At 41.1% G+C, this 12263-nt stretch overlaps 1 protein-coding gene across 4 annotated transcripts in view; it reads right to left on the reverse strand.

Annotated features, from left to right (window-relative positions):
• Positions 1-12263, reverse strand: part of nt5c2b (5'-nucleotidase, cytosolic IIb) — a 47261-nt gene that overhangs the window by 34065 nt on the left and 933 nt on the right. For 3 of the 4 annotated variants that reach the window (XR_004571412.1, XM_034239157.1, XM_034239155.1), the window contains exons 2-3: positions 9442-9561; positions 4342-4415 (exon numbers count right to left, since the gene is read on the reverse strand). Coding sequence is in view for 3 of the 4 variants with exons in the window: in XM_034239157.1 (XP_034095048.1) it covers positions 4342-4415; positions 9442-9542 (175 nt within the window). In the remaining variant the exon portion in view is untranslated. Of the gene's footprint in view, positions 1-4341; positions 4416-9441; positions 9562-10740; positions 10997-12263 lie in introns of all 4 variants that reach the window. The other variant, XM_034239156.1, reaches the window with a different exon arrangement.

The raw sequence follows: 12263 nt of genomic DNA on the forward strand, positions 1-12263 counted from the left end.
AATATGTTGTCTGACATAATAACCAGATCTGTGCTAACAAACATGTAAAAACCCTGACCATAATCATAACATCTCTTTCCCTGTTTTTGTGACGTTAATGACACTGAACCCATTTGAACACCCCCCCCCCCTACAAACTAACTCAACACTGACACACAATACCCCTGCCCCTCACTATCTGAAATGTTTAAAGGCTTGAGCAGTGGAGTCATTGGCAGACCTGTTTTCAATGACTGAGGGCGGTCATGAAAGGGTGCATCCTTTATTAAAAGAGGCATCTGAGATAATACAACAGAAAAGGAGCGGAAGTCCTACACACACACACACACACACACCACACACACACACACACACACACACACACACAACACACACACACACACACCACACACACACACACACACACCCACACACACACACACACACACACACACACACCCACACACACACACACACACACACACACACACACACACACACACACACACACACACACACACACACACACACACACCCACACACACACAACACACACCACCACACACACACACACACACACACACACACACCCACACACACCACACACACACCCACACAACACACACACCCTCACACACACACACACAACACACACACACACACACACACACACACACACACACACACAACACACACCACACACCACACACACACACACACACACACACACACACACACACACACACACACACACACACACACGAGATCGTTGCCAGTTAATTATACTCCCACTGCTCCGATGGCTGAGGTGTGAGTTTCTCTCCAGAGTCTACAGGCCAGGTCACCTCAGGCCTAAATGTAATGTACTCCCCCCCTCACACACACACAAGGTAAACAACCCGCACCCTTTTCCTAATAGAGCCCTCAAACACAATCCCATGAAAGTGTGCCTTATGCCCCGGCCACACGAGGACGAAAACGGTCGTTTGCGTTACTGTTTAGTGTCATATAGACCATTCGGCCACACGAGGACGACAGAATACGGCACTAAACGACTGCGGAAACGATAACGGGTCCCAAGGTGGATAGAACGGCATACCCAACGCTCTGGGGGGTCCAACGGCTCCGTGTGTGCGCCCTATATGATCATTTTCTGATAATGATGAGGCAATAGCCCCGCCTCTCCCCACCTCTGCTGCTCACCCCGTGTCAAAGTAAACTGCACACTGAATTCAGATTATTTATCTTTCTCTCGATATGGACATAAACGCGAGTGAAGTCTAATCTGACAGGACGGAGACACCTCTCAAACTACCTAAACTAGTTAAAAATATGTTTATTTTTACTGTCGGCCGGGTCACTCATTACTGGATCAGCTGCTGCATGAGACAGACACTGACGCTGTCCAAAGAGAGGGAGGAAAAAGAGAGGCTCCATGTATTTTATTATTATATTATATAGAGTCATTATTCATTTGTTTTAAAGCTCAATAAATAGCAAAGAAGACCTTTGACCGGCACTTTTATAATTTTGTCGGAAGATTTAAACTTTAATACACGTTGACTGGCGAGAAACTCTGCCCGGTTCCCTCGGCCCCCACCGCGGAGAATAAACAGAAGGGCAACCATGACAACCATGCTTCTTCGCTGCTTTTGTGGAGGAAGTTACAGCGCCACGTACAGGCTCCTGCATATGTACTGCAGCTTCTCCAGCGGTTGGAGCTAAACGGAGCGGTCTCGTGTGGACAGACACTATCCGGTGAATATTGCGTGTGGACGGAAGCTTTTTTTTGCGATTGCGTTTGCGTTAATCCTATGCGTTTAGCCGTTTTCGTCCTTAATCTGAACCATGCCACATAGCTATCTATATTAGAACGCGTCATCGGTTTTATTTTATCTGCGGCTGCTGACACACAAATGTAGGCCTTTGTCACAGATGTATGACACCATGAAAGATATCGGGAAGAAAATAGAAGCGCAGCCTCGGGGATCTACAGGGCAGCCAAAAGTGTGTTTAAAAACTAGGACAAAAATATGTGTTTCTCTCGGTGAAAACTTGGCTTTACAGAGTGGTTGGGTAACATTCTGGGGCACAAAGAACAGATGAGGTAATGTTGTCTGATGTTGGTTGCAGTCTTGTGAAATACTACAACATGTGTTATGCACGCATTGTAGTCGTTGTAAATCCATCAGCAACCTTTGAGCTTTATATGTTTTTATGGATGAATTAAGATTAATGTCAACTTGGGCTGGGACATGTTCAATCAGCTTGATCTTGATAAGGTGATAAATACAATTATTGCTCAAAATATACTTGTTTTTTTTGTTTTAAAACCACGTAAAGGTGAACAAGTATGAAACATGACTGAATAAGGAGTGTCCACTTAAAGGGCTGAAACCAATGACTATTTGTTAGTATTGATTATTAATCTGCCGATTGTTTTCTAGATAAGACAGTCTCCGAAGTTTCAGAAAATGTGTAAAACATTTCTAAAAGCCCAGAGAAATGTTTAAATGTCTTGTTTTGTCACTCCAAAAACCAACAATATTATTTTCTAATATGTTATTAAACAGAGAAAAGCAGAAAATCTCCACATTTTAAAATCTACATTTTTTGCATTAAAAATTACAGTATTATTACAATTACTCGTGATTATTATGATCTTATAATATATTTGTCAACCAACGTATTGATTAGTCAACAACTGGTTGCTGTGCTAGTCATTAAGGATAAACTTCTCTATGGTGGAATATATGATTAGTATCATTCACATAAGTTGTTATATAGCAATTGGTATACAACATTAATGGACTCCTGTTGGCCAATCAGAAAGGGCGTACCATTTTTTTCATACCTTGATTTTTCAAGGCAAAATTCCTCAATATATAGCAGACACATTTATTTACTTTTCAGCTTGATATTTCCTACTTTCTAACTGAATTCCGGAAAAAGTTGTGTTTTTGATTTTTCCTCACAGAAATACTTTGTATAAACAAGCCCACATTTCGAGCATTTGAAATGCCGTTAACAACCCCCTGATAAACAAATACCGGGGGGGCTGTGACACCACCAGCTCCCTGATGATGGAGTACCTCTGTGAATCTAAACCTGAACAGCATCCAGAAAGATACATGAGAGCCGTGCTTTCAGTAAACATTAACACTCGGTTATGAGCGCCCATAAAGAGCATCATGTCAACAGCTGAGCGTCTGTAATATCTCCGGCGGCCTGAGCGGGGATCGGACCGCGGAGCCGGAGAGGGACTACGACTGATCTCCGTTCTCATGGAAGCCATCACTGGACAAAAACAAACGTGACCCGCTTTTCAAAGTCAGGGAGAATGTATTTATAGAGACAGCGAGACCAAAACTTCAGCTGAGTCACAGCGCAGAGTGGCTTTAAAATCAGGGTATTTTCAACCAGGTTAGAGGTCAGTAGGAACAAGAACAACTCTGTGTACCAGGGAGCTCGGCTTAACATTTTCTTATCTAAGTGTCACCGGCGTTGACCTAAATAATATTTTGTGGATTTGCTGAGGTCCTGGGGGGATGGTAAGGTGGCCAGATATAGAGTTGAAAAGATAAGATAGTGAGAATTTAACTTCCATGCAAAATATGTTCATATCCAATACTTGGAGATTTGTTTTGTTTTAAAAATCTAAATTCACCCAGGAGACTGAAGATCTGTTATGCAATCCTCTGGCCAACTTGGACTGCTACCGAACATTTAAAAGTACCAAAAAGTAAAGCGCAGTGTTGGAACTATAGATTACTTTATCAACCAAGACATTTATCAATTGTGTTCCAATCAACAATAAGAATTTATGCCACATAGTTTTAGAATGAACGTCAAATTTCTGTAAAACATTTCGCCAAAGTTCAATTGTGAAATTTAAAAAGAAGTCAGAAAACCCATCGACTTAAATCCTTATTTTCCTTAAAGGTGGGGTAGGTAAGTTTGAGAAACCGGCCCGAGATACACTTTTTGTTATATTCCATGGAATGCTCTTAACATCCCGATAGCAATGAATATCTGAAGTGCTTTGACAAAAAATCCATAAAGAAATGTCATCTGTGGAAGCAGTAGCGCTGTAAAAAGCACGACCAATCATTTGAGCCGGCCCGGCTAAAATAACTGGATGGCCTACCTGTCTGTCAGCCTTCCATCTGTGCACAAACTTATCTCGTGCCCTCATTGGTCATGTGCGCGTTTGTGTGTGTTGGAGGAGGGGCTCTGTAAGGAAGTGGCAGATTTTTTCCGGTTGTGTATTTTCAAATTCTAGCGCACTCGAGCTGGTTTCTCCAAAATGACCTACCCCACCTTTAAAAGATACAAAATATATAAAAGGTGCATCAAACTTACCTGCTAAAGTGTAATCCATGTCAAAGCCAAAGCATTTAATCTTCTCCATTGCCAAGCTTCTGTTGACAAACACTCTGTGGGACACAAGTAGAGGTACATGTTTTAGTTTCAATGCAATTTTCAACAATAAGATTAGCATGAGCAATCTGGCAGACCCAAAATAAGTTGTGTCTCCAACTGGATGGACTCACTATAACCAATTTGTGGGCCTAAATAATCGGTCTATTCGGTATGAAGAAAAGCTGGCAATGTGAAACTGTCTAAAAATACTGCTGCAACTCAACAAGCCAATTACACGTACAATGACATTTGCAAAAGATCAAGCCCTTGGCCATTTGCATTCAGAACTTTGGGTATAAATGTTGACATTCTTTTTGATCTGATTAAAGAAGACAAACGACTTGCCCTATTTTCATGAAACTTTGTTGACGTGAAATAGGGCCAAGGAAGCATCCATAACATTTTGCAAGTGATCCGAATCATGGGGCATTAAGCTCATGCTTCACTTGTATTAACAATGCCGTAGGGTATTTCTGCTACTTTGATGTGACACCGGAATAATCAAACAATGTTGTACCCAACGCCCTCTTGAGTAGGACCAACAACTCGGCTTGAACAATTAACGGGTTGCTTTAACACTGTGAGCAATAAAGACAACACATCTTCTTTATAGCGCTTGTAAAAACAACTTCCTATCCCAGAAATCAGAACACCATTGACCTTTGCGGAGGTTCCACTTTTCCCTCAGGTTAAATGATCAGTCACCTAACAACCTTCTCTGCGTTGCAAGAATTCTAAAATCAACTAAAACTATTAAAGAAGGGAACGCTATTCAAGTTTAGTCCTACTGTTAAAGCGTGAAAACGTCATGAGGTAGCAGGAGGCAGTTTACTAAGTGTTACATCTGGGTTGTATTTCTAGGTTGGTGAAAAGCAAAGCAAAAGTACAGATACTTAAGCAAAGATCATCAGTTGTTAAAATATAATAAAATAAAGTCCAGGGAGGCACCAAAAGACACAACTGTACATAGCATTTGATGACACTTTGATGCATTTGATCAACATATTCAAAAGGAATATGTTCAACTAATCGGGGATCAGAAACTTGTGACACATTATTGCACAACATAAGGATAGACATGGGTAACAAAGACTCAAAATGGTTGAGTAATGGTAAACCCCATGTCTTGAGTCCAGCGGCTGCTAAAACCACAGGAAGTTCAGAAAACCAGGGGGCGTTGAAACCACACCGAGCACATCTGACAGGGATCAGCTCTCCTGTGATGAGTCATAAATCCATCAGGAGACCGCGGAGCTCACACTGACAGACAGTGTTGACACGGTGACAGGGCTACCAACCAAAGGACACATGCTGCTAGTTAAACTGTTGGGACAGACCTTCATATCTTATCCTCAGCATCTGTGCCTGAAGTGAACATGTAGCCTGTTCCTAGATCTTTCCACACAAGTCAATATTTAGTCAAGCTACAAATAGGCTGAAAATCGGCCAAAGGGTAATCAAACACTCAAACAAAAACAAGGTTAGATCTCTCTAGTAAATCCATCCGCAAGGCATCTTATCATCATCACCAATCTGTAAATCTGTCGTGAAATACCTGGCGGCAGATCCATAGTGAACAAGTTCCCATTTAGACGTAAGTCCAGCAGACGAGTGGCGATGCATTCTGAGCAAAATTAAAGCTCACTTTGACTCTCCGTTGTTCTAAACTGCTCGGGCTACACACTGTAGCTCTGGCTCACAAACAAAGCCCCCCCACCCTCCTCTCTCTCTCTCTCTCTCTCTCTCTCTCTCTCTCTGCTTTCTTGCCATTCACACATTTTTCTGACTTGTTGCAAAAATGATTGTGGCCATTCTGCGTCATTCTCTGTTGTTGTGAGCCGTCAGTCAGGGTTGTTGTTGTTGTTGTTGTTGTTGTTGCTGCGCAGCGTGGTGTTTGTGCGCCCTCAAAGACATCCAGAACAATCACAAGTCAGGTAGAAATAAGCAACCCCCCCCCCTCCCCCTCCACACACTCGCCAACAGAGCGGCAGCTGCTTACCATACTGAGATTTGGTTCTGTGTAAACACTTAAAGGATAACTTCTCTCACGGGAGCATTAGGTTTTTTCTAATTGTACCTTTTATAAAACATGGATGTATTTTAAGCACCTCACTGCCTGATTGTTAAATGTAATTAATAGTGAATGTTGTTGAAGACATTCATTACATCATAACTGTTTATACTTGGAAATTCAAATAAAAAAAGAGTTAAATATAAAAATAAATGTTTAAGATGCTCAATTTTGATCGGTCAAATTGCATCTCAAATGTAAGTCAAATTTAAAATTGCTCAAATCAACTAAATTGCTAGCAGAGAAAGAAAATGTTGTTTCATTTGATTCAAGAAAAATAATTTTAGAACAAGTATTAACCCAGAACAACTACTTTTTGAATCTGAATTTATTTTGGGAAACTTTTTTTTTTTTTTTAAATAGCCAAACTTAAATATTAACATAAAAACCAATATATTACTCCTGTCAGAATTTCTCAGCGTTTACCCAGCCTACGCCTTTTCAAGAGAGGGATTCAAATCGAATTATTTAATATTTTGTTGAGCAGTTGTCATTTCATGTATGACCTCTTGCTTAATATAAGTGGGAGGTGTAGTAAATGAGAGCCATAAATCATAACCTAAGTGAGATCAGGGTCTAAAGCTCGCCCATATTGACAATGGGTGGGGGATGCGATGGGTGGGGGCACCTTGATTAACGGAGTCGGCCTGGACTTTGGTTCGACTGACAACACGATAGCCTCAAATATCCCTCATGGGCCGCACCACACCGAGGACAGAATCCTTTAACCACTTCTACTCCATGTGAGCTCAGCTGTGTGACAATCTATCAGATTGTTTCCACTGCTCTCTAATCTCCTGCAGACAGTGGTTCTACTCCCTGAGATAGAAAGTTTATCTTTTCCGAGCAGAGTCGTCAGCCCTGTGCTATGTGATACCCACAACTCACGGTCAGGCTGCATTGTTTCAGCCGAGCACTTACTTTAAAAAGGAATGCTCTTCGTCCCTTCTTGAGATAAACAAAAACGTCACTTTCAATGGTTAATTCAATTAAACTGAACTACTCACTTTCTTTAGATTGTTTCTATTGAGCTCTACTCCACCTTTGTACCTTTTGTTTTTATCTTTGCACGTGTGGCTGTTTGGAGGAGTGTGTCTGGAGCGGGGGGGGGGACAACTGGGCACATGCAGAGCTAACAGATGAGTGACAGTTTCATAAACCTTGTGAGAGAGCAGAAGTGGACACACGCATATCTCAGGCTGAGTTAAACATTGACCAGCAACACATGTTTTATAGCTCTCACAGGGCTGAATGCTTCCTAACATGAGGCATTCAGAATGACTGCAGGGCGTTTCCAGTGAGCAGGTATAACTATAATGAGACTCTTTATTGCGCAAGTTAACAAAAGAACAAACAACTTCATTCCATATTCAGCAACTGTGGAAAGTGTTGTTTAGCCCCCAAGCCAACTATAAGCTGATTCATGCACTCACTCACTCACTTCCAGGACCTCAACAGACCAGTGACATTTTGCCATGCGTGGGGCAGATGGGAATTTGGAATAATAGTGTGAAAACCACACCCAAAATCTATGAGACCAAACCTGTTCTAGAAATAAAGGGTTCCACGTGACTAAATAACAGGTTTATGCTTTACTAATCACTCTCCTTTTAAACTGTTTTTTTTTTACTGTCCTATTGTACACATTGGAATGATTTCTTACTTTATTGTTTACAACTACACTGAACAAAAATATAAACGCAACACTTTTGTTTTTGCTCCCATTTTTCATGAGATGAACTCAAAGATCTAAAACATTTTCTATATACACAAAATAACCATTTCTCTCAAATATTGTTCACAAATCTGAAAAAAATCTGTGATAGTGAGCACTTCTCCTTTGCCGAGATAATCCATCCCACCTCACAGGTGTGGCATATCAAGATGCTGATTAGACAGCATGATTATTGCACAGGTGTGCCTTAGGCTGGCCACAATAAAAGGCCACTCTGAAACGTGCAGTTTTGCTTTATTGGGGGGGGTCTGGGGGGGGGTCAGAAAACCAGTCAGTATCTGGTGTGAGGGGTAGGGTTAGGGGTAGGGTTAGGGTTAGGGGTAGGGTAATGTTGTGAATCGAGTGGCCCATGATGGTGGTGGGGTTATGGTATGGGCAGGCGTATGTTATGGACGACGAGCACAGGCCACTCGATTCACTATCACAGATTTTTTCAGATTTGTGAACAATATTTGAGAGAAATGGTTATTTTGTGTATATAGAAAATGTTTTAGATCTTTGAGTTCATCTCATGAAAAATGGGAGCAAAAACAAAAGTGTTGCGTTTATATTTTTGTTCAGTGTATATTAAATAGATAAAGGTGTGCGCTCGCTCGCAGAGGCTGTGTGCTCCTCCGTGGCGATGACGCGAGTGCCACGTATTATTATTTGGTACCTGGCTGGCGCCCCGTAGGATCGGCGTGCATACATTCAGCAGCGGCGCAGCTGAATGTATATAGGGCAAACACTGCATTAAGAGACATACTATACTGAATAAACTGAAATGTTGACTTTAATTAAAAGTGTTATGTCAACAATTGACACATCATTTAGTTAGGTTGGTTGAAAGCAATTATATGAAGTTGAACTCAAAAATATTGCTTTTAATTTACCTAATACAATTATGTGTATTTTTGTTGACATTATACATTTAATTAAAGTCAACGTTTCAGTTGAGTTCAATGATTATCAAAGGCCTTGCTTTAAAAACAGTCTGGTTAAAATTAAATAATGTAATATATTTTGGGTGGGTTCCAAGTGGAAATGTAAGAGAGGGGAATGGATGTTGGATGTTTTTTGGATGACTTTCAATCTTTAGTTTCATGATAAATACTCTACTTGACACATTTCAAACACAACTAACTGGTGTGGACTGACTTCAAAGTCTGACTGTGTATTTTATGGCCTGAAACACTCCCATCTGGATGTAGTTTCAGTCAGAAATGCACCTTGTACCTCCACATGTGTCCCTCACCTGTGGTAGGACTCTCTTCTGTATTTTTTCATTGTCACGCGGTCCATGTTTGCAGGCAAGTCTGCAAAGTTCTGCAGTCTGTCGCTCCATGAAGTGGTCATCTTTAAAACCGTTCAGTGTCTGGGAGAAAGAAACACAAATGGAGGGGTTCAATTAGAAAATATTCAGTTAGACACAAACACAATCTAATGCCATTACATTAGACGATTGTTGAGTAACAAGCAAGCTAAACTATAATGTTCTTCACATTTAAGTAGAGAACATGTTGTAAATCGTAAAAGAAGCACCCAAATTTGACTGAAAAGAAGCCCTGTTTGTTTTCATCTAATCTCTTTGTCCGTGCACCTAATTGTGCTGTCAAATGACACGTTTCTAGATATAGAACACATTCAGATTCATGCACTGTGAAAAAATACGCATGAACACAGCGTTTTTTCAACTGATTGTATTCGAAGTTTTGCACTAAAATAGTAAATGTATCTGCAAACGAAGAACTGAACAAAGCCATACTGTTCAAACCACTTCTCCAGCATACAAAATACAATATGTAAAATGCAGTCATGTGTAAACTGACCACTTGAGCATCTATGTAAATGTCTTATCATTGAACACATCTGTAACTTAAATAACCTGAACATTAGTCTGTCCTCTCATAGTTAAATGTACATGTATAATCAAACTATGCTCTGGTTTGAATCTAGTCTTCCAGTCTGCACCTACACAACGCTGTGCAGGCCAAACCAAAGCTGTAGCATTTGCACCTTCCACGGCATTCGTATACGCATCCACTTCATCTTGGACCAACTCTCGGTCTGCAATAGCTCTGCCGCAGATAACCTTTCCCGATGCATCCCCAGTCTGCAGGACTTTGTGCTTCTGGTTGAGAGTATTGATTGACCCATATGCATTCTGCTTGGTTGTCAGCACAGTATTACATGCAGGAATAGCTGCAAGAGTAGGAGAGATCGCTTCGAGAAAACATGTCCGGCCCTCCATCATCAACACCATCCGTTCACTTGACTTGTCATACATTTTGACCACAATATTCCGAAGGCGTTCAAGTCCACATTGACCACGTTTGGTAGATTTGAGTAGTTTGCTGACAGAAACATCCCAGTTGTGCCTTGTAGACTGGTTCTTGCCACACACTGCTGCCGTCTCTTGATGTTATGCAGGTCTTTTCAAAACATACAACATGGTATTTGAACTGCTGTGCAATAGCAGTCCCACCAGCTGTTTTGTCCACATGTTTTCACTCAGACTTTCATTCAACCGTTCATTAGGATGCATTGTCATTACCTGGTACTGGAGCTTCTTTATCACAGTTTCTGCATCTCGGTCTTCATGTTTGCTCTACCACAAGTTTAGCAATCTTCTGTCAGCTGATAACTTTGACCAGAAGTTCTTCTTTGTTATGCCCATTAGCGATGTAATGATTGTGAAGCGAATGCGACAGGTCCGATGGTACCTTGTGTTGTTCTTTTTAAGTGTTCCAATATGCAGTTACAGGAATCCAGACTTGTTGGGTCAAGAACAATAAGGAGTTGGTTGACGGCTTAAAACAGAGGAACAATGGTGTCAATCATGGTGTAGCCAATATTATCGTCTAAGGTATGAGAGGTGGTTTGAGTGCTTCCTTAGTATCCTTTGACAGAGGCAATATTTGATCCAGAATGCTATAGCAGACGATCAGAATATAACATACATCTTCTTTAGGTGGAGTGCAGTGCAGCCCTAAAGCTTCAACCACCTACACAACGCATCTTAGCAGCAGAGAGCTTAGTAAGCAGGTTTCTTTTAATGGATGCAATATGGTAGAAAAAAAGGTTCCTATCAAAACATCCCCGTTTCACAGCTGGAGAAGTGTTGGTTTAACCTGCAAGGCAGCAACAGAAAGTTTGAAGCCCCCTGGGATAAACCAGCTGTGATGGAATTGCGTTTTCTCGTTTCAGCCATTGTGATTTAGTTCCTATAACCAAACTAAATGACATGATGGGACAGGCCCAGGCTAGTCAGTTAGCATGCTCATTTCAGCAGATAACTATAAAAAACCGCTCTGATATAACATCAACCTGTAATCCCTTTACATTCTGTCGATAATTGTTGTTTTCCATCATTGCACTGTCATTCATCATCATCATTTAATGCAGACTTTGTCATGGTGTGTTCAACTGCAAATAGAGGTCATGGTGGGGGAGCAGAGGATGGGTGGGGGGCCAGTGAGGCCACTGGGTTCATTTATGAGACAGATCAAACCATGAAGATTCAACCTAGTCTGTTGATCTAACCATAGCTATATCACAAGGCAGAGTCAAAGAACAAAGCCATGAGCAAAAAGACTGAATCAAATGAAACAATTTAACACGGCCAGGTCATAATAGTACGGTATTTTACGGAAATAACACAATCAAGTCTTTCTCTGATAATGAATCATCAGATTATGCACAAAAAGGATCAAAGAGGAAAGGACAGAGAGGATAATGTGTGGAATCAATGTCTCGTGAATGCTATGTAAGCCTAGTCTTGTCCTTAAGGCCAGAGTTGTACGTTTGTTTTCTCCCTATCATTCTGCTGTCACTGGAGAGGCTGTGCTGCAGGAAGCAAAGGCAGATCAGCTTTCTTGCTTTTGGTGCCAGCACAAAATGCTAATTAAACTAGCACGCTGACGCAAGTGTCAACAAACACTGCGTTAGAGTACTAACAACGCAATAAATGTTGACTATACATGAGGCTAAACAAAGGCGTTGACATGTCTGTCTTTTACAATCTGGAATCTAATTTCGTACAGGGTCTGAAAATAACATAACTAGACAGTTTCAAAG

The sequence above is a fragment of the Gymnodraco acuticeps genome, unplaced genomic scaffold (assembly GCF_902827175.1).
Source record: "Gymnodraco acuticeps unplaced genomic scaffold, fGymAcu1.1, whole genome shotgun sequence".
Classification (NCBI taxonomy): domain Eukaryota; kingdom Metazoa; phylum Chordata; class Actinopteri; order Perciformes; family Bathydraconidae; genus Gymnodraco; species Gymnodraco acuticeps.